The 26,723-nt window shown below is 36.8% G+C and overlaps 1 protein-coding gene across 1 annotated transcript in view; it reads left to right on the top strand.

Annotated features, from left to right (window-relative positions):
* Positions 1–26,723, top strand: part of RELN (reelin) — a 581,497-nt gene that overhangs the window by 277,476 nt on the left and 277,298 nt on the right. The window contains exons 5-7 of the mRNA XM_024557430.3: positions 2,055–2,087; positions 4,747–4,822; positions 23,900–23,996. Coding sequence (XP_024413198.2) covers positions 2,055–2,087; positions 4,747–4,822; positions 23,900–23,996 — 206 coding nt within the window. The remainder of the gene's footprint in view (positions 1–2,054; positions 2,088–4,746; positions 4,823–23,899; positions 23,997–26,723) is intronic.

Genomic DNA, 26,723 nt, shown 5'->3' with positions numbered 1-26,723 from the left:
AGATATATACTGAACTGTATTCATGACACTCTCCATAGAGTCTGTTTCAAATGATTGAGCACAGGCATGTTCAATGTGTATAATATGTTGGTATGAAGTAATACAACAAACATCAGTTTCTATAGTCTTAAAATTCTGTCAAGTCTGATATGAAAAGATGCTCAGCATCACTAGCCATCGGAGAGATGCAAATTAAAACCACAGTGAGGTACCATCTCACACCGGTTAGAGTGGCCAGCATAAACAAATCAACATACAAATGTTGGAGAGGATGCGGAGAAAAAGGAACCCTAGTGCACTGTTGGTGGGAATGCGGACTGGTGAGACCACTGTGGAAAACAGTATAGAATTTCCTCAGAAAACTAAAAATGGAACTGCCCTTTGACCCAGCAATTCCACTGCTGTGATTATACCCTAAGAACACTGAAACACCAATCCAAAAGAACCTATGCACCCCAATGTTCATAGCAGCACAATTTACAATAGCCAAGTACTGGAGGCAACCTAAGTGCCCATCAGCAAATGAGTGGATCCAAAAATTATGGTATATTTACACAATGGAATTCTATGCAGCAGAGAGAAAGAAGGAGCTTATACCCTTTGCAACAGCATGGATGGAACTGGAGAGCATTATGCTAAGTGAAATAAGCCAGACGGTGAGGCACAAATACCATATGATCTCACCTTTAACTGGAACATAATCAAGAGAAGAAAAAAGGAAACGAAATATAACCAGAGACATTGAAGTTAAGAAAAATCTAACAATAGTCAGGGGGGAGTGGAGAGGGGATAGTGGGGAGAGGGGTTTTCAGGAACTACTATAAAGGACACATGGACAAAATCAAGGGGGAGGGTGGGGGTGGGGGAGGGAGGTGGGTTCAGTTGGGGTGGGTGGAGGGATGGGGAGAAAAGGCATACAACTGTAATTGAATAACATTAATTTTTATTTCAAAAAAAAATGCTGTCAAGTCTGGATTTTTCATCTAACATAGCTGAAGCACAGACTATTATGATAGAAACAAATGTTTTCATATCTAACTGAAATTCTTCTTTAACTGATATAAAAGATTGTAAAATTATTCCATGAGTTCTGATTTTTAGATAGTGAATTAAAAAAAATTTTTTTCATAAATTTGGAAGTCTTTTGAGAAAAATATAACCAAAGTATTGATTGGGCAGTGTCCCTTATTTTCAAACTCTTGTTAGAGTGTCCTTTCTTGAAATGTGTATTTGAACATTCATTCCGTTGCTCATCAATGTTCAGATCATTAAGCTTTCATGGTAAAGTCCAAAATTCAGTTTCATGATCTTCTCTTCTCAGTCTTCTCAACTTCCCCTTTTCTATGCCCTCCTCTTAAACATTCATCCAGTCATGCTAAACTTGTAGTTCTCCCAAATTGGCCATTTTCTCTTACTTCTCTGTGCCATTCCTTTTACTCCAGAAGAAGAGCATCTCTCCTCTTCCTCCCCCCATACCTCTTACTCCTAGTAGTCAAACTCAGCACAGAAATCATCTTCTCTGGAAAGCATCCCCTGGCATCCCCTTCTCTTGGTCATCCCCCCCTTCCCCTGCTTCTCAACTGAGCCTCCCTGGACACTCTACATAGCACCTACTCCATTGTATATTGTAGTTGCCTCCACCAGATGAGAAACTATTTGAGGGCAAGGATGGTGCTTTTTTCCTTTATTTTCCTAACACCCAGAATAGCCCCTGGCAAGTAATAAGTGCTCAGAAAGGTTTTTGGCATATTCCTGAACTACTATCATATCACATTTATATTGTGTCTTTCAAGGGATGCCTGACTAAACTTGAATAATAAATGTGTCCTGTGTTCTACACTTTAAGAGTAATGTGTTACTTTTAAATATAGCTAGAGAATTAGATGTCTTATTTTATGATGTTTATTGGCACTTTCTTCTTACTCCTTTAAAAAGCTTCTCACCATTTTATTTTTACATGACCTAAGTTTTATAATTGCATTTGTGATCATTTATTACTGCATTTTGCTTTTGTTGCTGATCAATCATCTTTCCCTTTCTCTCTTTCCGTTCAGCTCCCACAGAGGCCACTATGCACCTACATCTGGGTAAGTGTTTAAGACCCTGATGTCACTAACCTTACTACTCAATCTATTAAATACTTGTCTCACTCTTCTGGCTATGTGGGCAGGTGATACAGAGGTGAGGAAACTCTCTGCCTTCTCTGATTTACTGATGATTCACTGTAATTAGAGTCAGGTCCAAATTATGCTTGAACATAGCAACTCACCAAGGAGCCCAGCTGAGGGCTAATGAGAGGACTTTCAAACCTGTTAGCACATTCATCCTTAGGATCCTGTTGCGTGTGGCCATTTGTCAGAGTATTCTTATGCTGAATTTTCCCTAGATCTCCTACCCATTGTAAACACAACACAGAAGCAATGGTTAAGGAGCTATGAACTTGGAGAAATTTATATCATTTCAGATTTGAGATTTCTGCTCAGATTAGTCCTGCGTTGTAAAAAGAGAAGTAATTTGGTCATTTCTTCAAAAACTTGAACAAGACTGTTTAAATAATTGTCTGCTTTGTTTAATGTCACCATGTAACATTACCACCACTCTCGTTTTTCTCGTGATCTTTCCATAGTGCCAGTCACGTCATGGGCCACCATTCTTGAGGCAGAATTATGTAGTGGTTAGGACTACAGATTCCAGAGCCAAACTGCCTAGTCTCACATTCACCACTTTCTAGCCATGTAACATCGAGCAAGTTAACCTCTCTGTGCCTCAGTTTCCACATTTGTAAAGTGGAAGTAATAATAGTACCTACCTCCTAGGGCTGTTAAGAGGTTGAACTGAATTCACATTTGTACAGTATACAGTCAATGATATAACGCTGTTGGAGTAAATACATGAGCACGTCACCATTGAGGCTTTCTCATGCCTTTGTAAAAAATTCTGTATGAAACAAAAGATCTTTAAGAGTTAAATTTCTCGTTCTTTTTCAGTGAAGGCTTGTTTTAAAAGCAATTTCTTACCCTGCACTATTTAATAAGAATGGAAAGAAGTCATTCTAACTGACTCTAGCCTTTTCAGATGTCTCTCACTATAGGACTTGCAGATGGGTCAGTGGTTTGTCTCTTGGGCTTTTCCTTTCAACCTATAATCCCAATTAATTTATTTTTCTCTTTGGAAAATCTGCCTCGAGAACCTCTACTTTTATGTAATGCTGCAGCTTGGGGCTGCTCCTCTTTGGCAGACAAACATAAGCACTTAGAAGTGTGCCTTCTGGCAGCAGAGGCAGGCTGGTGACTCACAGTGGCCCAGCCGAGTCTCAAGTCTCAGTCACCTTGGGTATTTGAGAGAGCTGTACCCTGTAGGCATTTCAGGCACTGTGTCTAATTGCTCAGAGGAATCATTAAATCACTCCCATGCACAGAATACATCACAGTGTTCTCTCCAGTGTAAATCCATATTCTCCCTGTTATCATCCTAAGGCTTTGAATCTAAAGCCATTCCTCTCAATACATGCTGATTCACTGGTTTCCCAGACTTTGTTATCTGCTTACCTGCTGACATACCTGATATAAAGAGGGTGAGGATGGCTATAGATGGTGATACCACCAAAGAGAATTTACAAGTGTGCTTTCGGATATTTGGAGTTGAATTTAATTATTCAGTGAGTTTAATGAGCCTCCCACCCCCCAGACAAGGTAAAATATCATCTTTGGAAAAAAACTAGGGTAGTTATTTTTTGTTGATTAGATCAAATGATTTTAACTTTTCCAAAAGCATATGTAAACTAGTTCAGACAAAATTGTTATAAGCTCAGAGAATTTACATTAGCTGAGACAAACTTCTCAAGCAAATCATGGGAAGCATATGAGTGAGTTTATAAGCACAAAATTCATTTTTTATACCTTGAGTAGAAATAATTATTGTTTCTCACACAACCTTAAAAATCAGTCCACTTACATTTTATCTGGACATGAAATTGTTTTTACTCACTCACCCTCTATTCAGTGGAAATATCACATACTATATAGCTATGAAAATATTGTTTGCCCTTAGTGGGCCCAAAGTTCTAGAGCTTAAAAAATGCATGTTTGATATAATCTCTAGTGTAGTGATAATACAATGAAAACTATGGATGGTTCCCTGGTATTCCTTCTGACTCCTAAAATGACTTTATTTGGAAGTTTTACTTATTCATGTCAATGATTTCTCCTACGCAGCTCTGAGTGGGGGGAGGGAAGTTAATTTGAGACACATTAAATAAAAAATGAGTGAATATAGGAAATGAGAGAAAGAAAGCTAGGGCAAGAGGGATAGTGTAGGAAAGATAAAATGGGTTAGTAAATACCACTAATGTTAGCTGATAACAAATAGAATGTTCTGTTCTGTCTATACTTTAAAGTGAGCTAGACACTGAGTCTCTCCTGGGCATGTGGAGCTATGAAAGGCAAGTCTTGTGTGACCTCTCCCTATAGGTTAGTGCTGACCTTGGCCTTTCTGCCTTTCCTGTCTGGTGACACTTTGGTTTCCCTTTGGGGGCTCTGGTTTCCAGATGTATCTAAAGAACAGAGTCTTTACTTTTTTCCCTTAGTAGTTTAGGGACAAAATAAATATAATCAGCTGCCCATTTAAAATTCAGTTTTAACTTTTTTTAAAACACTATTATTTCTCATAAATGTAGCACATTGACTCTTTTCTGTAGCTAAATCTATTGTTTGGTATAATTTTTTCTAAATACTTTTTTTCTTTTAGCTGAAATACATAGCGACAGTATTATCCTGCGAGATGACTTTGATTCCTACCAACTGGAATTGAATCCAAATATATGGTAAGTTACAGGAATATGTCCCACTTAGGTTTTTTTAGTGCAAAAAAGATATGATGTTTATGTTCCCTTGAAGCAGTTATATAAAATTAAATTGTTCTATAGCACTAAGGTATCAGTGAGAATTGTTTACTAGGGACCTGGGCTTAATGTAGATGGTGTGTTGTCTATTTCGTGAACTGAAACCTAGGTACTCCTCAAATCCATGGGTGTGGCTAGATGGGGTTTTTTCCCCAGTTATTTAAGTTTTAACACAGAAAACATCAATGATTTTTTAATGAGATAAAAATAAACCTTAAATAATTGTATGGAATCTTATACCTCTTTAGTCATACACAGGGTTGAAGTCCTCTGAGAATATCTGTATTATTGCAAAGACAAAAACAAAAAAAAACAAGCTTACTAGTAACTGATCCCTTTCATGTCTGAACGTCCAAACCACATAAAGTTTTAATATGTCTAATTATTGCACTTATGCCACGTGAAAAAGGGAAATGATTTATCTGAAATGACAGATGGTTTGAATCATACTTCTAAATAACTTCTAAGTCTTTAGGTCACCTCATTATTGTACTCCAGTCACTTCTTCAAAGGTTATTTATGTGCAATTTCATGAGATTTTTGAAGGCAAAGAAATGATGTACCAAAACTCATTTGTTAAAAACTGAATACATAAATGGATGCATGAATTTGTTGGCAATTGTATTTTTGCTGACTTTGGAGAAATAGGCCTGTTAAACCAGGGCTACAATCAGTCTGCGCAATTTGAGAGAATATCTGAATGTGGGTTTTCTGTGATACTAAATGGTTTTCTCCACACCATTGAGAGTTCAAGATAAAATAGAGGAAGTTCTAATGTAAACTTTCAAGTTGCAACCAAAATCACCCAATACTCGAGACTAGAAAGAGAATAACCATTTTATCCTCAAATGTCAGCATTTGATATCCATTTCTGTTTTTTGTTTATTTTTATTGTTCAACAAATATTAAACAATAATTATTTTATTTATATAGTAAATTAAAAGCAGATATTGTTTCTTCTCTCAAGTAGTTTGTAGTTTAGTATAGGAAAACGAAAAACATTTTTTAAAAGTTTATAATCCAGGATACAAATCCTGGATTAGAGATATATAAACTTACTAGTTCCAAAAAAGGAGAGATGACCGTTGTGGGAGTTTCTTGGAAAAAAATGGCCTTTGTCATATAGAGAGTATTGGTGCTTAAATACTAGAGGGGAACTTTTTATGTCTTTTCTAGAAAGAAGTAGAGATCTAGATATTATATGTGTAAATACACAAAATCAGACTAGACAGAGTCATAAAGTCACATAATTTATATGCCATTTAAAGAAATAACTTACCAACAAAACTTTACTTTCCTATGAACATAAATATAAATTTCTTAAAATACATTGAAATTTTTATTAAAAAAGGCAAAAAAAAAACCCCACTTTCTAAGCACTGCCTTTACCCAGGAAAAATTCTCTACTACTCTTGACATTTGGCATTTTTATATTCCATTAATGTAGATGGTATTGGATGATTTGTTTCTTTCAAGGCAAGTTCATTTCTATCAAGCTAATTCATTTTCTTTGGTGAGTTTTCTTGACATATACAAAATGTGACTTTTATGTGGTTCAAATTTTGTTGTTTTTAAAATCAATAAAATGTGATTGATTTTGCTTCACCCATCTTTATGACTGATCTATGCTTTCTTGAACAAAGCTATGGATTTTGTGTCTCTTTTACTTAAGGTATGGTTTTTCCTGCTTAAAAAAAAACTTTAAAACCCATGTATTTCTGTCTTCTATCAAATATGCTTCAGAGTAAATTTACTTTATCCCTCATTGCCAACCAGCTCTTTCATCTAGCCTCTTTAATATTTAAAAAACAAAACAAAACATGAAACTCTCATCATCTGAGAGATGGCTTTGCTGAACAGAAGGTGGCAGGGCTTCTGAGGTCCAGCCAGTCTGCTTTGACTCTTGAACTAGGCCCTTGCCAGCTAGGTACCTTGAGAAAAGCAAAAAGTTTGCCTCACCTCTCTGAGCCCCATTGTCTTGTCAGTAAAAGTAAGACTAATACTACCCTTACACATGTTTTAAAGTTTGATAAGTCTGAAAAGATCTGGCACCATAGGTGCTCAACGTAAGTTAGTTCCCTCCCTCGTTCTCTCTCTCTCTCTCTCTCCTTTCCTACATTTCTTTCTTTCACCCCCATCCTCCCTTGCTTATTCTATCTTTCCCTTTCTCTTTCTTCACTTTTTCCCCATCCTTCTTCCTTCCCTTCGTTTCTTTCTTCATCCTCTGGTGTATTTGCACATTGGTCTTCTTATCTCCTGTAAGCTCAGATATGAACAAAAAAACATTATTATTAAAATAATCTTCAGCAAGTTTATTTAAATGAGTCTCCAAATGTTCCATCATTGCAGTTGGATGAAAAACAGACATCAAATGAAATATATCTGTATTATATAACATTTGGAATATAATGAAAATATAGCAGAATCATAGAGAAGGGGGAAAAGAGGATATTGGATGCCTTAAACTGACACAGATCTCAGCCAGCAAGATCTGTTGTTGAGGTTGCAGTATTCAAATACACATACACACGGACTACAGAAATCCTGTGGAGAAAAAGGGGCTGCGTGGCCACTCTCCAAGTTAAATAGAGGGCCTTTGACCACTCCCCTCCCCACCTGGACAGGCTTTTATTGTTTTTCTCTGCACGTTATATTGAGGGCGATCTTCATTTACCATGCACAGATTCACCACAGGTGATTACCTTTTAAGGAGGACAAAGGACAGGACACTGCTAATTACTTCAAAGAGAAGGATGTTACAGCTTAAGGGGGAAGTTGCTCACACTCCATACTTGGGTGGTTTAGCACAGACTTTAGGAAGATGAAGATACTCAGTAAACATTTGCTGCCTCAATTCAGGGTGAGGGAGTTTTAGCAAGAGCAAGTATCATAGCAGCCTATGTACAACGCAGGCCTGATTTCCCACTGGAGAACCTATCCATGGACGTGGGTCCTGCCCACCAACCTCGCTCCCCACTGGCTTTTCAGAGTGGGGGCTGAGCCACATTTCCCATGCTTGGAACAGTTCCCCACATTAACCCCCCTGAAAAATAGACATAAACTTCCTAAAGTCAGAAACCAGAACCCAGTAAAATCAGGTATCTCAGGAAATATTTTCAATAGTAACAAAGCCAACTATGTTTTATAATTTTATAGACAGTCTTCACTTTCTTGAAATCTCTGTTTTCTTGGTACACATATTGGCATGTGAATTTTGTCTTTATGATATTGACTTTAATTCCCTTTACTCATCTGAGTTAGAAACCACTGGGCAACTTTGTGGCCATGTGGAAGGAGGATCCTTGCTGCCAGCACCACGACTGTGCTGCTGCCACCCACCAGGTAGAAACAAAGCCCTTGGTGTGCTGCTTTTGGCCAAATTCCCATGACTAAATGCATCACCAAATTATTTTCCGCAAGAGAAAAATGTGCTGTTTTTATGACCATATTTCTTCCATAGGGTTCAAAAAGCATCATATACCTTATTTAATTTTTAGTTTTTAAGGACAAGCAAAAAGAAATTAAGATACCAAAGTTATGTCTATACAATGATGGAGAGGTAGATCAGTTTAAAAGCTAATCACTTACAACATTTGCTTCCATTAACTTTAGGCAATGAAATCAACTTTCACTCCATTTCATGTAATTCTTAATATCCAAGTTTCTGACATCATGTACAAGTGACTATGAGTAAAAATAAGGAACACAAAATGATGTTACTACTATTATGAATGAGCATAACAGCCAAGTTACTATTCCAAGTTTGTGACAGCAGTTGTAATAGAAACAAGAAACTTTTTTACATCAACTCAGTATTGAATGTACTATCTATTTAATTTAAATATTCAATTTGATGCAAAAATTAGTAAATGTATATAGTGAAAAGTCCAAGATAATAATAAAATAATAAAAGTAAGCCTTACTCCCACACTAGACCCATATACCCTTCCTCCAGAGGCAACACCATTAACCATTTCTGCCGGTCCTTCCAAAATTGTTTATGCAGACACAGTCTAACAGTTATGAATTCTGTTCACAAACTTGGGTATCAGAGAAATAAAATGTTCTTTATTCTTTCATAACCTACCTTAATTTCTTTTTATTGTCCTCTTTCTGCCAGGGATAGAACCTTAATTTCAGTCAACTTTGGCTTTCCCTCTCCAATTTTTCTGATGTATCTAAGTTTCAGATGACTTAGTGCAAAAGCAGGAGGCTGGGGAGGATGTTTCTCTGGTCCCGCCATCATCTGTTCCTGTAGCTACTCACTGAGTCCTCCCTAGCTCACCTAGTCTTTGGTGACTGGTCCACACAGACAGTCTTCATCCCTCTGCTAACCACTCCTTCAGGGCAGTGGCTCTGTTTTAAGCCCTGTTTAAAGGCATGGAAGCTGTTCCGCTGCTCCTGGACCTAGGCCATGGGCATCTGTGTGATGCTGTGCTCTGGTGTGCTATCATGGAGCTGTGGTCCTTCTGCCTCCTGAAATGTAGAGCATAGAGTTCTTCTTCTGCTCTTTGCAACTCCCCCCCCAACCCAGTTTCTCTGGGTGTTGCTAAGGAGTGGCCCTTTATCTTCCTACTCTCTCAGGGGGGGTCTGATTCTGTGTTTGAATGAGAGATGAGAAGTTACAAGTAAAAAGAACAAAAACCCTTCATGGAAATACAGTGTTGGCTCAGGCTTGGTGAGAGTGAGGCTTCTTCACTCTGACTTTGCCCCGATGCTCAGATGCACACAGTTATACCTGTGGACAACAAGAGTAACTTCATCACTTCAAATGTACCATTAAATACCAGAGGGTTAGAGAGAATATGGATGGAACAACACCAATTTATCATTACTGCTGACAAATCCCAATTATCAAGTGTGTTCAGTACAATTGTACTATTGATGATGTAGACAATCAGTGGAGTCTTATTCATATGGAGACAACACCCTAACCAAAAAAAAAAAAAAGTGGGAAGAAAAACCTCTTGTAACTAAATTTAGATGGAATATAAGGACTTATAAGTATGCTTTATCTCATTAACATTTCACTTAAGCATCTACTACTTGTATACTAACCATACTTTCAGAGTTTCTTTTTATGAATTAAACTATTTTAGTGTGATATAAACACTGCCAGTATTTCATATAAATGCAGATAAATAATTTTTTATTAAAAATAAATATACCCGGTAGCCAAAAACTGGCAATATCTTGGGCATCCATCAACAAAATAATGGATAAACAGTGATACACCCATACAAAGGCATTCTACTCAGCAATAAAAAGGAATGAATTATTGATAATGGAAACAACATGGCTGAATCTCAAAATTATTATGTGGCATAAAAGAAGCCAAGCCCAAAGTAGTTTTTACTGTGTGGTTTCATTGATATGACATCTAGATTAGGCAAACTTACCTAAGGTGATAGAAATTAGATCAGTAGTTATTTCAGGGATGGGGGATTGACTAGAAAGTGGTATGAGGAACTTTTGGGGGTAATGAACATATTATATATCTTCAGAGGGCATAGGTTACATAGATGTACGCATTTCTCAAAAGTTAAGATCTGTGTATTTCACTGTGTGCAAATTTACTCAATAAAATTTTTCAACAATAAGCCCTGGCTGGATAGCTCAGTTGGTTAGGGTGTTGTCCCAATACACCAAGGTTGCAAGTTCAGTCTTTGGTTAGGGCTCATACAGGAATCAACCAATGAGTGCATAAATAATTGGAACAACAAATTACTATTCTCTCTCTCTCTCTCTCCTTCCCCTCCCTGTCTCTTTTTCCCTCTCTCACTTTCCCTTCCTCTCTCTATCTAAAATCAATACATTAAAAAATTTAACAATGAGAAAAATATGAAATAGGAGACATTTCTGATTTGTAGCTTGAAGTTGAGAGAGAGAGATAATTAAAGGAACTAAAAAGTGAATAAATACTTTAAAAACAATTTGTTTTCTTAAAAATTGCCTTTATCCTCCAAGCAAGTATAAAATCAGGAAGAAATCTTTGTTGTGCTTAGCAGATTATCCCTTTAATGCTTGTTTTCTGAAGATCACAGAAGGTATCCAGAGTTATAACATCACTAGGCTCTGATGTTCTAGTGGGAAACTTGGGACTACTAGAAAACATGATGATAAATGGCAACTAGATGACAACAGATGTTTCCCCTCCAGCACAATAATAATAGCAGAGATGTCCTATTCAGCAGAGATCAGGGAAGAACAGGAATCACTCCTCAGAAGAAGCATCTTAGATAAGTAAGTTGTGATGCCAATAGGGATATGAGACATCAAGGAGAAAGACACAAGTGAAGTTGTTTCTGATCCTATGGGATGCGAAGACCACTGTGAATTGTCAGTCGGCTTATCATTCAAAAAGCCCACAATTTACAGCTAAGAAAGCTAAAGCCATGGCTGGCATTGCATAGTATTGCTTAAATCAAGAAAAGACTGAGGGAGGGTGTGGAGAAAAGACTGGAACATTTCCATTTTTGCATGTAAAAGATGAAACTACAGGATCAGGGAAATAGAGATTACAGACGGCTACATTTTGTATTTTCTTGAAAATAATAATTTATTGGAGTAGTTATTCTGAAATGGAGCAAAAAGATTGGTGATTCACCTTATTACAGTTCATTTTCTTTGACAAAAAATAATTGTCTCAACAAAGGATATGAAACGACTGAGATTTTAGTATGGGGGTTGAGTTATTCTAGCTGGAGTTTTATTCAGTGACTGACAGAACAGTCCATAAGAGAAAAGAAAAGAAGACAAGCATGCAGTAAAACTACCTCATAGTTCTTTAGTGCCTTGGATCACCCACAAATAACAAAAACAGAGGGGACTCAATTTACTAGCCAAATATGAGAATCACAATTAAGTGCAGTTTCCAAGTAATCAGAGAAAGTAAGAGTGATGGGTAACGCCCCTGAGAAGGAAACTGGATAAAAGTGCATGCACTTTGCTCAGTGTCCAGCAGGCACATAAGCAGTAAGCCTGGAAGACACTGCTGGTTGAAGGGAAGCACTAGCCGTGGACACCACAGTCTCCACACCACTGCTGAGGGGTCTCCAAGGGATTTTTTTGTACTGATGATCACTTAGAAGACATATGACAATAAGCTTTCTACATGGAACATGGAGCATAAACCTTACATTTTTTTCAAGAGCAGGTAACCAAAGGAGATTGTGAATAAGGAAAATCAGGCAAGCTAAAATGTTTTCTCTGATGACATATCTTTTCTAGAACCTGTAATATTTATGCACATTTTGAGGTTGTGGAATTATAATTTGATGTATTGGGTTTGATGGTCCAACATTCTGATTGTATTTTCATCTTTCTCTACTTCTCTTACTTCCTTGCTTTTGTTCCACCATATATCATCCTTTGCTCTTTTGTTAATAATTGTATTCTCTTATTATAAAACTCTCCTCTAACCTTCCTCTCTTGCTTTTCTTACTTTTCTTACCATGATGTAATTGCTCTGGGGTAAAGCTTTATTTACAATAGAAAAGTTATCCAGGATGTGGCCCACTAATAAAATAAGGTGTGAATCTGGAGGCATATTACTTCCTTCTTTAATCTCTGTTTTAGATGACAGAAACAAGAACTCACCCAGCGGAATTAAATGTCAAACACATTTGAAACAAGTGAGAAAATATTTCTTCAAGCAGCATTAGTAGAGTTCACCATAGTAGTGGGTCAGAATATTGTGTGCAGTAGCAGCACATCAGAAGATTTATTTTAATCCAAATAATATTTGTCATTGTACCTGTTAACAAAGGAGAGATCAAATTTTAAAACTCCCTAGTGAAATAAGAAGAGTTTTCTTACCTTCCTAGTGAGAAATAATGAGAAAGGATGAGCTATAAATGGAGTTTGTCATTTTCAAGTTTAGACCACATTTTAACTCCATAGAAATAAGTAATGGCATCATTGAAGGTGATATTTTTCTCAGTCTCATAGAGGGAACTTTCCTTGCTATTTTTTTACAAAGATATTCTACATTTACCCCTATGATTCAGATGTCAGAATGTCTAAAGTTGTCCCAGAGGTTCCTCAGCCTCTCCTCATTAAACATTCCAAAAAAAGAAGAGGAAGAGCAAGAAATTGAAAACTTATTTGAAAAAATAGTGAAGGAAAATGTCCCCAGTCTGGCGAAGGAACTATACATGCAAGTCCAGGATGCTCAGAGAGTCCCAAAGAAGTTAGATCCAAGAAGAAACACACCAAGACACATCATAATTAAGTTATCCAAAATTAAAGATAAGGAGAGAATCTTAAAAGCTGCAAGAGAAGGCAGTTACCTACAAACGAGTTCCCATAAGACTATCAGCTGATTTCTCAAATGAAATATTGCAGGCAAGAAGGGGCTGGAAAGAAGTATTCAAAATCATGAAAAGCAAGGAACTACAACCAAGATCATTCTAATCAGCAAAGCTGTCATTTAGAATGGAAGGGCAGATAAAATGCTTCCCAGATAAGGTCAAGTTAAAGGAGTTCATCATCACCAAGACCTTATTACATGAAATGGTAAAGGTATTTATCCAATAAAAAGAAGAAGAAAAAAACTATGAATGTGGGGATGAGTGGGGTGGGAGATGTTGTGGGGGGAAAATGGAGACAACTATACTTGAACAACAATAAAAAAAACCATGAACAATAAAATGACAACAAATTCACAACTATGAACAACTGAGCCTAAAAAAACAAAAACAAAACTAAGCAAACAACTAGAATAGGATCAGGATCACATAAATGGAGACCACATAGAGGGTTATCAGAGGCAAGAGGGATGGCAAGAATGGGAGGGAAAGGTACAGGGAATAAGAAGCACAATTGGTAGGCATAAAATAGGCAGGGGGAGGTTAAGAATAGTATAGGACATAGAGAAGCCAAAGAACTTATATGTACAATCCATGAACATGAACTAAGGGGGTGGGAGGTGGGGGGAGGGTGGCAGATGCTGGAGGGAGGGAGGTGCAGGGTGGAGGGGGGAAAGGGGAAGAAAATGGGACAACTATAATAGCATAATCAATAAAATATACTTAAACATAAAAAAAATATTTCACATTTACAAAGAGGATTTTTATGAGACTTTTTTAAAAGCTTGATCTTTTGCTCAGTATCAGTAGCCATCAGAGAAATGCAAATTAAAACCACAGTGAGGTACCATCTCACACCAGTCAGAGTGGCCAACATAAACAAATCAACAAACAAATGTTGGAGAGGATGCGGAGAAAAGGGAACCCAAGTACATTGTTGGGGAGAATGCGACTGGTGCAGCCACTGTGGAAAACACTGTGGAATTTCCTCAGAAAACTAAAAATGGAACTGCCCTTTGACCCAGCAATTCTGCTGCTGGGATTATACCCTAAGAACCCTGAAACACCAATCCAAAAGAACCTGTGCACCCCAATGTTCATAGCAGCACAATTTACAATAGCCAAGTACTGGAAGCAACCTAATTGCCCATCAGCAAATGAGTGGACCAAAAAACTATGCTACATTTACACAATGGAATTCTACACAGCAGAGAGAAACAAGGAGTTTATACCCTCTGCAACAGCATGGATGGAACTGGAGAGCATTATGCTAAGTGAAATAAGCCAGGTGGTGAGGGAAAAATACCATAGGATCTCACCTTTAACTGGAACATAATCAACAAAAGAATAAAACAAACAAAATATAACTAGAGACATTGAAGTTAAAGCTAACAATAGCCAGAGGGGAGTGGGGAGGGGATAGTGGGGAGAGGGGTTTTCAGGAACTACTATAAAGGACATGTGGACAAAACCAAGGAGGAGGGTGGAGGTGGGGGAGGGAGGTGGTTTTGGCTGGGGTGGGGTGGAGGGGTGGGGGGAAAATGCAGACAACTGTAACTGAACAACAATAAAAAAGAAAGGAAAAAGAAAGAAAGAAAGAAAAATTTAAAATAAAATGCAGACCAAAAAAAAAAAGCTTGATCTTTTACAAGTAAATAGTCATGCCTCTTTTTCATAAAACTATCTCTTTATGGGATGAAGTTGAGTGTTCTGGTCATTGAGGTTTGAATGGAAAGGTACAAGGAGCTCAGGTGGTCTCCAGAAGTCAGCTGAATGCCCTACTACGAAATGGCTGGCAGGGCCCCATTTCCTTTGGGGGTTCACTGCCCCTGGTCTATCCTGGTTTTACAAACTCACACATCAGATTTTGCCAGCATATGCAATGTCAGCATGTGGGGAAAGAAACGAGTTTTCCTTCGGTCAGGAAATTACAAGATATTTTTCCTTTCCTTTTTTTTTTCCATTTTAAAGTTCTTTTTATAATCAGAAAAAATATTGAAGTTATTTCAATATCTCTATTCAGAAATGCTGGTGAATAGACAAGTCTGGCTCATAGAATGCTAGATTGCTTCTTCTGAGGCTGAGCCCCAGACACTGACTCCTTCAGAGGCAATAAATTATGAACAAGTAATACAATGTCCTCAGTCTTGGGGACAAATGGCATGCATCTCAAATGAGAATTTGGTAGTAAGTGATTGTCAGTGAGTTTCCAGGTGATTAACTTGTTTCAGCAGAGTGCCTGACTAAAGGCTGAGTGATTTCCCAGTGATCTAATAAGAATGACCCATGTAATTAGACTGCTCTTGAGAAAATAATATTTGTTATTTATTTATTGTTATCAGGATGATGTCACCACCAACGATTCATAAATCTCCATTTGTGAGAAGGTGCCCAATTTTCTTACTAATTCTCCTCCTCTTTCCTGAATCCTGAAATTCCTGCATGAGTCACTTCAATATGTGGGGCCCCTGGACTCCAGGGACATTTCACTTTATCTTCCTCTGTGCATTCTGAGTGGGTGCTTTGGCATGTTTTCCAGCTTAATAATTTAAAAATCTGGATTAAAAATATAATTATACCTTCAGAAGTGTAATCTCTACAGCACAAATGTACATCACATATATTTCTTTATCCCACATCAAAAAAAAAAGAAACCCAGCCACCTAAAAAATAAAAACAAAGATAGAAAATTGACACCAAAATAACAATTTTCAAACTGCCAAGGAGCTTGTAATAGTGAAAAACAAAACTTTGGTTGAAAGCATTTCTTTTTCTTTTATGTTTAAGGTTTGATCCTAGTTCTCTTGGTCAACAAGTACCTGCCTTTATATTTACTGATTCTTTTATGTTTTTGCTAATGAAAAAATGATAATGTTGTAGTATATGTATAAAATAGTAATGAGTTATCTAAGGTGGTACATAAGAAAAGGAATATTGAATTTGATTATGTCCTACAGTTCAGCGAATTCATTCTTAACATTTTCTGTAAAGTCCATAACATTTTTCTCTTTCTTGTACATTTTTACTAGCAAAACAAGATCCTTCTATAAAAGAGAAAAATTTTAAGAAAAGTCATTTTAGCTTTTCAAAATAAACTCTAACAGTAAAAAGATGACAAACGCTCTCTGAAATGCACTTTGTTTTTACAGAATCAGTGTTCCTTTCTCTTACTGGCTGCTTTACAGTGGACTGGAAAGAATATTGTACAAGGAGCCAATGAACCTGAATTTTAGTCTTGTTCCATCATTTGTAAAATGAGGGGGTGATGAGACTCAGTGATATTTTAGGTGCCCTCTATCTCAAACGTGCAATGATCTGTGAACTCTAGTAATAGATAAGCTTCATGTGGAACCTAAGTGTGTGATAAATAGGTTCGGCAAGAGTTTAATAAATTCAGGCTTTGCATGGTCTTTGGGGACAGCAAGCATTTCACTTAAAATGTCTTTTAATCATACTGCTCATGGCAGAATATATTTTGAGGTGGGTGATTTCTATGATGAGCCATGGTATTTATCAGATTCTTAGGTTCTGTTTTTTCTACCAGTAAAAAGAAAAAGAAGGAGAAAGCATATATTTATTTAGATTAAAGTAATATTCAGTATTACTTTTCCTATGAAGCAGACCTTAACCTGGGAGGTCTTATTCCTTTTTAAATTGAAAAACAAAAGTTTGTACAACTGGGAATATTTAAAATTTCCTTCTTTCTACCAATGTCTGAAGAATATATTATCTAACTTTACAAAGCTCATCATTTTCCTGAGAAAATTCTATTGTGAGGCCACAGTTTAAATGTTAGGGAAAATCAGCATTTTATTTCTCTGAGCCTGAAAATATTGTACTTCTCATCATTCAGCAAACTGAACCCCAGTTCTTAGGAACTCATAGAAATTTTCCCTAAGGAAAGAGTGGGATTTCATAATACTACTAGTCACAGAGAGCACCCATTGGAATTAAGTACCTAGCTCTACTCAACCAAGTTAAATTGTTAGACCCAGAGGCAATTTGAAGAAGAGAGGAGCATAGGACTTTACTAACACTTAGGCATTGTTTTAAATTCTGGGAAATTACTTTTCTTGGAATATGGATGTTTATTTACATCTGTAGGTTTTTAAAACTCACCTTGTCTTTCTGACATGGATCACCATTTTCTTCTGCAAAGTCATGACCGCTAGTTGCCCATTTTATGATCTTGTCTCCATGAAGATAATTGTGTTCATCATGATATTACGATTTATCTTTTCCATTATGATAATAGTATAAGTGTGTATAGTTGTACAATAGTTAAATTTAATGATAGAAAAAATATTAGGAAGGTCATCTTGTAGAGTCACTATTAAGAAAGTCACCTTGATGAGAAGCACAGATTGTGAGGAGCATGAATAAAAATTAATCCACTACCAACAATCCTGGGAAAGTAAGTGGAAATAGGCGCAGATTGATATGCACTGAAGACTCATGATAACAGTTAGAGCTTTCCAGAAACCAGACTATTGACAATATGATTTCTCCCAGAAGTCCATTTTGGAACTGCTCCTTTTCTCACTTTGTATATCTTCCCTTCTCCATGAGCCCCAATAATATGCACTCCTATGATTTAAACCATATCTTAAACTGTCAAGCCAGTTCTGTTCTCCTTTTTCTGAAGTTCAGATACATATAATCATTGTGAGCTGGTCATCTCTAGTTGTCAGCATGTCATCACCAGTTGTCAGCATAACCAGAGAGCAGTCGGTTTCCAAGCCCTGTAATTCCATAGAGTCATGCTGTCCAATATGGTGGTCGCTAGTCACATGGCTGTTGAGCACTTGAAATGTGGCTAGTCAGAATTGAAGTGTGCTTTTAGGGTAAAATACACCCCACAATTTGAAAAGACTTATTGTGAACAGAGAATATAAACTATGTCATTAATAACTTTATATTAATTAAATGTTAAAATATAATTTGCATTAAATAAAATATTATTAAATTAATTTCACCTGTTCCTTTATCATTGTTAATATAACCATTAGCAAGTTGGAAATTACATGTGGCTCATATTACATTTCTATTGAATAGCAGTAATCTAGAGTGTGCCAAATTCTCTCCACCTCCATTTTATTTCAGGCACTATCATGTCTTACTTGGGTTTCATCAATAGTCCTGTCTTTTCTACTTCCAATCCATCATTTGCTAAAGTAATTTCCCTAAAAGTTGGATTTGTATCATGGCTGATAATGGTAGTTTGAATCCCAGTCTGTAGCTTCAACTTGTGTAACCTTGGGCAATCATTTAATATCTCTAAATCTCAGTTTTAACACCCTCTAAATGGGGATGAAAATAGAGGGGGGAGTTTTACATAAATTAATTGAGGCATTAGTTGCAGAGTTTCTAGTACAGTACATATTACATGGTAAGTGGTACGTGAAACCTTTAAACCTTTAATGTACTGGTTCCCACTTTCCAGCCCCATCCTTTGCCACCCTTCTTCCATGTACCAGTATGGTTCCAACCATACTAATGCACTGAAGTAGCATTTCTACTTGTGTTGTAATCTCTGCATCTTTTGTGCCCTATTACAACCACACCTTTCTTCCTTGCTTGAATAACTCCTATTTCTCATTCAGGACTAGTCTGGGACTTCCTCCTTTAGGTATTTTCTCTTCCTCAGTCTGACTTAGGTACCATCACAACCAGAGTACTCCTGTTATAAGGGATGGGGAGCTACGGAAAATATGATAGTTGTTGGAATTATTAGTAAGTCCTGGGTCCAAATAGCAGCTATCAACTTCACAGCTGTCTGACTTGAGTAAATGCTTAAGTTCTCTGAAGCTCATTTTCTTATTAGTAAAATGAGGGTGCTGATAACTGTCTTACAGAGTGGCTGAGATATTTTAATGGGCTTTGGAGTGTCTGGCACGTCACTGAATACAACAAATAGCTATCATTGCTCTGGCACCCTACATTGCAATTGTGTGCTTGTTTCTCTGCCTTTCCTTCTGGAGTATAAATTCCTGGAAGAAAATGATGCTGCTTTGTACCACTAACGCTCACCACAGTGTCTATGGGTTCTCAACCCAGTTTGTTAATTTCAAAAATGAATTAATGAATGATGAATGAATAAATAACACCATTGGCAGCTACGAGTGGGCTTATTTGACCATCCAGATGGATGAGCATTCAGATTTAAATTATAATAAATTATGTTGACAAACCCAGTCAGACTGTGAGAAATTCAAGTTAAGGACAAAAAAGACCTTGGCAGGAAGCTGATGGATTTGTTCCATCAATCCATGGTGAAGCCATTGTACCTCCAAGTAACAACAACCCAGTGAGTAATTCTAAATACTGCTAATTCTAAATCCCTAACTTTCAAGATGGTACTAATGCCTTTAGAAATTTTATTTTAAGTTTCTGGAGCTATAAAACACAATGAAGAAGAGAAGATCTAGAGGGATTGTTGAGCCAAATGGGGAGCAAGACTATATCTGTTTGCTTTTTTTTTTTTTACTGGTGTTTTAACTCCTGTTATTCCACAAAATAGAAGTGGTTCTCCAAACACATCAAACATCTGATATCTATTCTCTGGTTCCCAATGCCAGACTATTGACCTCCTATGTTAGAGTCACCTTTAAACAATATACAGGTATCTAGGATTCACCTGAATCCTATTTAATCAAAACAGTGGGGGAAGGAGGACTGTAATTCATATATTTTATACAGATATTATTTTTCTGATATATAGTTGATTTGGGGACTGCTAATCAATATTTATAGATGGGATTATTGCTATGGGAATTTCAACATCAGGCCTTGGACTACACATCAACAATGATGCATTTAGTTTAGAGTTATTGGGGGGAAATGGCAGATAGCTATTGTGAGGTTTGAAAATTCTTTTAATATTTTTTTGTCAACATTGATGTTTTTCTTAAGCCATTTTACAATGACCTAGAGGCCAAATAATCCTCATCAATCACTAAGTGAGAATACCACTATAATTTTTGTACTCCTTCTCTGTACTTTTATTACAATCACAAATCCTTGAAAAAAAATAATGTGCAGTTTAAAGAATAGAAAAACAGTAGTAAAAAGTTCATGTAATAGGTTCTCTGAAGGGGGAAAGAACTAATATATGAGTTCTGGATAAAAATGGTTGAAATCAATAATAATAATAACTCACACACTAACACATTGTTCTTGCTATTCTAAGAGCTTTGGAACTCAGGCCTTAATAATAGTTATATTTATGAAATTGTCTTATATTCATTCCTTCATTCAACAAATTTTACAGAATACAATATGCAAGGCATAAAATGGTGAACAAGAGACATGTTTGTTTTCCTTATGAAGCTACTACTCTATCTCTTCTAATGTTAAAAAGGTTGCTTCACAGTAATCAAGAGAAGATTTAAATCCGCTACTGATATTAGTGACAGTAGCATCACAAATTGTTCCCTGTTTATTCTACAAAAAAATCAAAGGTTCTTGACCATTGGTATCTCCTGGTGTAGGAACACAGCTCAAAAGATTGGAAGGATAACATTCATTCCATGTAATATACATGTAGGAAATGCAATTATTTGCCAGTTTTTACATATTGTGCTTCTGCTTCTAGGTTTTAAGGGCTACCTGACATCTTTTCACACTTTAATCTTCCTATTTTTTTTCTTTTTTTTAAAATATATTTATTGATTATGCTATTACAGTTGTCCCATTTCCCCCCCTCACTCCACTCCATTCTGCCCACCCCCTCCCTCCCACATTCCCCCCCTATAGTTCATGTCCACGGGTCATACTTATAAGTTCTTTGGCTTCTACATTTCCTACACTATTCTTACCCTCCCCCTGTCTATTTTCCACCTATCATTTATGCTACTTATTCTCTGTACCTTTCCCCCACTCTCCCCCTCCCACTCCCCTACTGATAACCCTCCATGGGATCTCCATTTCTGTGGTTCTGTTCCTGTTCTGGTAGTTTACTTAGTTTGCTTTTGTTTTGGTTTTAGGTGTGGTTGTTAATAACTGTGAGTTTGCTGTCCTTTATACTCTTCATATTTTTTACCTTCTTTTTCTTAGATAAGTCCCTTTAACATTTCATATAATAAGGGCTTGATGATGATGAACTTCTTTAACTTGACCTTATCTGAGAAGCACTTTATCTGCCCTTCCATTCTAAATGATAGCTTTGCTGGATACAGTAATCTTGGATGTAGGCCCTTGCTTTTCATGACTTGGAATACTTCTTTCCAGCCCCTTCTTGCCTGTAAGTTCTCTGGAAAAATCAGCTGACAGTCTTATGGGAACTCCTTTGTAGATAACTGTGTTCTTTTCTCTTGCTGCTTCTAAGATTCTCTCCTTCTCCTTAATCTTAGGTAATGTAATCATGATGTGCCTTGGTGTGTTCCTCCTTGGGTCCAGCTTCTTTGGGGCTCTCTGAGCTTCCTGGACTTCCTGGAAGTCTATTTCCTTTGCCAGATTAGGGAAGTTCTCCATTATTTGTTCAAATAAGTTTTCAATTTCTTGCTCTTCCTCTTCTCCTTCTGGAACCCCTATAATTCAGATGTTGGAACATTTAAAAATGTCCTGGAGGTTCCTAAGCCTCTCCTCATTTTTCCAAATTCTTGTTTCTTCATTCTTTTCTGGTTGGATGTTTCTTTCTTCCTTCTGGTCCACACCGTTGATTTGAGTCCCAGTTTCCTTCCCATCACTATTGGTTCCCTGTACATTTTCCTTTATTTCACTCAGCATAGCCTTCATTTTTTCATCTAGTTTTCGACCAAATTCAACCAATTCTGTGAGCGTCCTAATTACCAGTGGTTTGAACTGTGCATCTGATAGGTTGGCTCTCTGTTCACTGCTTAGTTGAATTATTTCTGGGGCTTTGAAGTGTTCTGTCATTTGGGCCTTTTTTTGTTTTTGGTTTTGGTTTTGGGTTTTTTTGCTGTGGTGCGTCTGTTACAGGAAGGAGCGGAGCCTTAGGTGTTCCCCGGGGCGGGGTAATGCTGGTCGCTAGGCTGTGATGCTGTACATGGGGGAGGGGCCGAGAGGAAGCAATGGCTCTTGCTCCACTCTCCACCAGATTTTAGTCACTCCCTCCACTACCCACAATCAAATCGGGCCCCTCCGATGCTGGTTCCCGAGTGGGTGGGCTTGTGCATGCTCCAGGCCCCTGTGGGTCTCTCCAACAACCTCTCCCGTGAGGCTGGGAATTTCTCCTGCTGGCCCCCCCAACCCCCACAGGTGTTTTCAATCAGAGGTTTGAGGCTTTATTTCCCTATGCTGGAGCCCTGGGTTGTGCAGTCTTTGCTCCCCGCTGTTCCTCCTGGTTTATCTGTGTGTGAATGTGGGGCCGCAGGGTCTGCTGGTGGTCGGAATAACTGCCCTGTTTGTCCCACACTCTGCCAGTCTCAGTCCCGCCATGGCCACGGGAGTCCTCTCCACCCTGCCTGCCTGTCTCCGCCCCTCCTACCGGTCTGGATGAAAGTTTCTTTTTTATCTCCTTGGTGTAGGACTTCCTTGTGGTTAGATTTTCTGTCAGTTCTGGTTGTGCGAGGAGGCGCAGTGTGTCTGTCTACGCCTCCATCTTGGTTCTCCCAATCTTCCTATTTGAATGGGTGTTCCTACTTCTTTCTCTAAAATTAGCAAACTACTGAAAGGGCACAGTGCAGTGATCTCCAAAACAATGGACACTGTGCTCTTTCCACAGTGTTTGCCACCTGGAATGTGAAAGCCTTTGAAAACATTCTTTCTGCATGAAATACAGCTCCTATGGTGTTTGAGGTTCAGACAGAGGAAGCAGATCTATCTTTCTGCATGTTAGGTAGGTAATGGTCGTAGGTTGAAATGTCCTGATGCAGAGCATTGTAACTGTTGCTATAAATATGCAAAGTCAAATCCTGAATATATATAAATTCATTTTCTACTGAAAACATGGATAAGCTTATTTTTGAAATCCTGTCATAATTATTTATTAACCACTTCATTTTCAGTAATAAAGAAAGCAGCTAATTAAATTATTTGCAAAGTTAATGTATTAACCCAGTATCCAAACTTTGCTTGAATTAGAATATGTGTATATTTTATATTCATACATGGATTAAATATAATCTGATTCCATTACTTTTAGCATGGTATATTTTGTAGATATGCAAAATTTATTTGAGAACAACAATTTTAAACAGTTATACTAATTATATCTCAAAAGATATTTAAAATTTATAAAACAACTTGATTTCAGAGATACAGGTTTTTAGTTCATTATATTAGTATATTACTTTGCTTATTTTTAATGTTTGCTAAATGTCCTTTATTGGATGTATACATTATACATATTTATTGATAATAATTCCATCTGCCTACTATGGGATTGCTTCTGTACTCCTGGTTTTATATACACTCTCTCATGTAATCTGCACAATAACTATGTGAGTTTAGGTCCATATTATATCCTCATTTTACAGGTAAGAAAACTGAAACTTTGGGAGGTTAAGTAACTTACCCACCACTGCAAGTAACTGAAAGAACTGGGATTTAAGTTTGTCTTTCTGGTGACATGTTAAAGAACATATCACAATACAAAAATACCATTATTTTCCTTAAAATGTTGATTTGACATGAACAACCATAACTATTACATCTTTCCTTACCTGAGCAATAAACCACTGTGTGCTACTTAGTTTTCAGACTGGGGTTGCATTCTGTGTTCCCACAGGGTTGAATGTAGCAACTGTGAGACTGGAGAACAGTGTGGTGCGATCATGCATGGCAGTGCTGTCACCTTCTGCGAGCCATATGGTCCAAGAGAATTGGTAAGTGTGTGCTGTTTATGTACATTATTCCAAATACATTGTCTTTACTGAGCTTTACGCCAACAAAAGGTTCTCTTATGCTTTTATAGTTCAGATGAAAATTTGCAGTATTATTTATATGATGAGTCTTGTTACAAAATCTGAAAATTGGGGGCAATGATTTTATGATTTATTTTCAAATGCAAAAATTAAGAATTCAGTAATAAAATTGGAAGCATCAGTGATCTCATTAAACATGGTATATCATTATGATTAGATGGCTTTTTAAAAATATGGATATGATACGCACTGACCTGTGCAACATGACATGTCAGACATATTATACACATTCCTTAAACATATACTATTTAAATATATAGATATATGTGTCACATATGTCATAAATCATTAATGACTTTATAAGTTCTTGTATAAAACTTCAGTGCTAAAGTTGTTTTCTCCTTGCAAGCAAGAAATGTTAAATGAGCAATTTTGTCACATTAAAGTTGTTTCCTAACTTTAATGATTTGTAAGTGAAAGAGCATACTGAATAAACCAGTTTTTAAAGTTTTGTTGCCAAATTGTTCAGCAGCAGGTTACTTTCCTTTAATTTAGACTGATTAGACTTTGCTTGCCAAAGACACATTCTTGAATTATACTCATATGTAAAATGAAATGAGCATTCTAAATTGAAAACAGTGAAACCACTAGCCATCAGCATGTGGCTAATGGGCCTTTTGCTGTTACTTGGTACTTCTTTCTGGCATTAAGAGCCCATTCATTTCACATTCTTGAAAATGGATATAGAGCAATTATTATTCGGGCCCAATTTCTTTGCACCTAATACTCTTCTCACAACATTTGTTATGGTTTGTTTTTCTGCTTTTGACTTGACCTACAATGCTTCTCCTTTTCTCTCCCACATCTTCCTTATCTTGGGGTTTTGAGTAACAGGTTATATTTTTCATTCCTATGTCACACATTGTATTTCAAATTCATTAACTTTAAAAGTGGTCAAATGACTTGCTTCCATACTATAAAGGGGGGGACACTTAGCTAGGCAATTAAAAGAAGATTTAGTTATCAAAATGTGAAAGTCAATTAATTTTTATAACATGGTTCTTATTTTATGCTGCTTGAATACACCTTTTATGGCAATGGATACATTTAATTTATTAAAGATACAAGCTTCAGAACATTGATAAATTGAAGAGTTTTTAGTTGAAATTTAGAACACAAACAGAATTAATTGGATGTAAATTAAAATAATAGGTGCTCATAAGTCAAGTCTCACAAGGTGTTACAATATTCCTGCAGACAAATACGATTCCGATAGTGTAGTTCTTCTTGAAAAAGTAGATGTGCTAGTACATTTAAAACAATGTACCATGACTGAGTTAATTTTCTATAAGCCTTAAAACAAAATTAAATTTTTACGGTAGTTAATCGAGCTTAGAATAATTGCCTGTTTTAGAATGTTCTCCCATTCAGTAATATTTCTGGAAATGCCTGGCAAACTCATTTTTGTTTATACTTATTAATAGGAAGTAAACATACCTAAGAATATAATGCAAAATTCCTATTTCTATTGCATAAAAACTGAAGTATCTACTTTATTTGATCCCATGTGTATTTAATCCTGACTGTTTCACTATATCCTAGTTTATTTAACATTAGAGTTTATACCTCCAATAGGCTAATCTTGACTTGTATTACATAATTGATGTGAGATAAGCCTTCAAACTAAAAAGGAAAATGTTCAAGATAACTATCTTCATCTGAGAAAGAAAAAAAGCATATGCAGATTTATAATATATTGCCATCATAAGTACTTCCCTAAGATACATTGTGTTGCAGACTCCAAGGGAATACAATGAAGACGTATTAACAAAGATAGGGACAGCAGTCACATTTTACACCGTAGCAACTTTAATTTTTAATAATTGTTATACTGTATTGGTGTCCGAGGAGCAAAAATATATTTTTTATCCAAGTTGTGTTTAAAAGAAGACAGATCAACCAAATAAAAAGTGAGGAATTCCTGTTAACATGCTACTATGTTTGCCAAAATTCAAATATTTGCGTGGAACTCAGAACTGAATCCAGTCAAAACTTGTGAATGAGAACTGAGGAAAATTATTAGCACTTAAACTTCTTTAAAAAACAAATATGCCACCCTGGCTGGTGTGGCTCAGTGGATTGAACACTGGCCTGCAAACCAAAGGGTCGCAGGTTCATTTCCCAGTCCGGGCTCATGCCTGGGTTGCGGGCCAGGTCTCCAGTAGGGGGCACGTAAAGAAGCAACCACACATTGATGTTTCTCTCCCTCTCTTTCTCCCTCCCTTCCCCTCTGTCTAAAAATAAAATAAATAAAATCTTTAAAAAATAAAAAGAAAAAAGAAATATGTCTTCTTATTTTTTATAAATCTAATTCTTAATGAAGTGGTGAAACAAAGAACCATAGGCCAAGACCCTTACTAGGCTGACACTTTATTTTTTTTAATGAAAAACAGCATCTCCGTTTTGTGAAGTTACGCAAATGGCCCATTTCATTACTTTTCAGTTGAAGTCAGTGAGAGATGGCATCTGCTCTCACAGAGGCACATCATGTATTAGTTTCCACTGCTGCTGTGATATGTGGCCCTCACAAATTTTATTTAACTTAGTGAAGTCTCCACATTTCAGGTAGTGGCACTTAACTTTATTCACGTTGCTAGTCTGAAACCAAATTAATGAGGAATGCATTTA

This window comes from Desmodus rotundus, chromosome 6 (assembly GCF_022682495.2).
Source record: "Desmodus rotundus isolate HL8 chromosome 6, HLdesRot8A.1, whole genome shotgun sequence".
Taxonomy (NCBI): Eukaryota; Metazoa; Chordata; class Mammalia; order Chiroptera; family Phyllostomidae; genus Desmodus; species Desmodus rotundus.
Note: the sequence above shows the minus strand (reverse complement) of the source record. Positions and strands in the feature narration are given on the sequence as shown.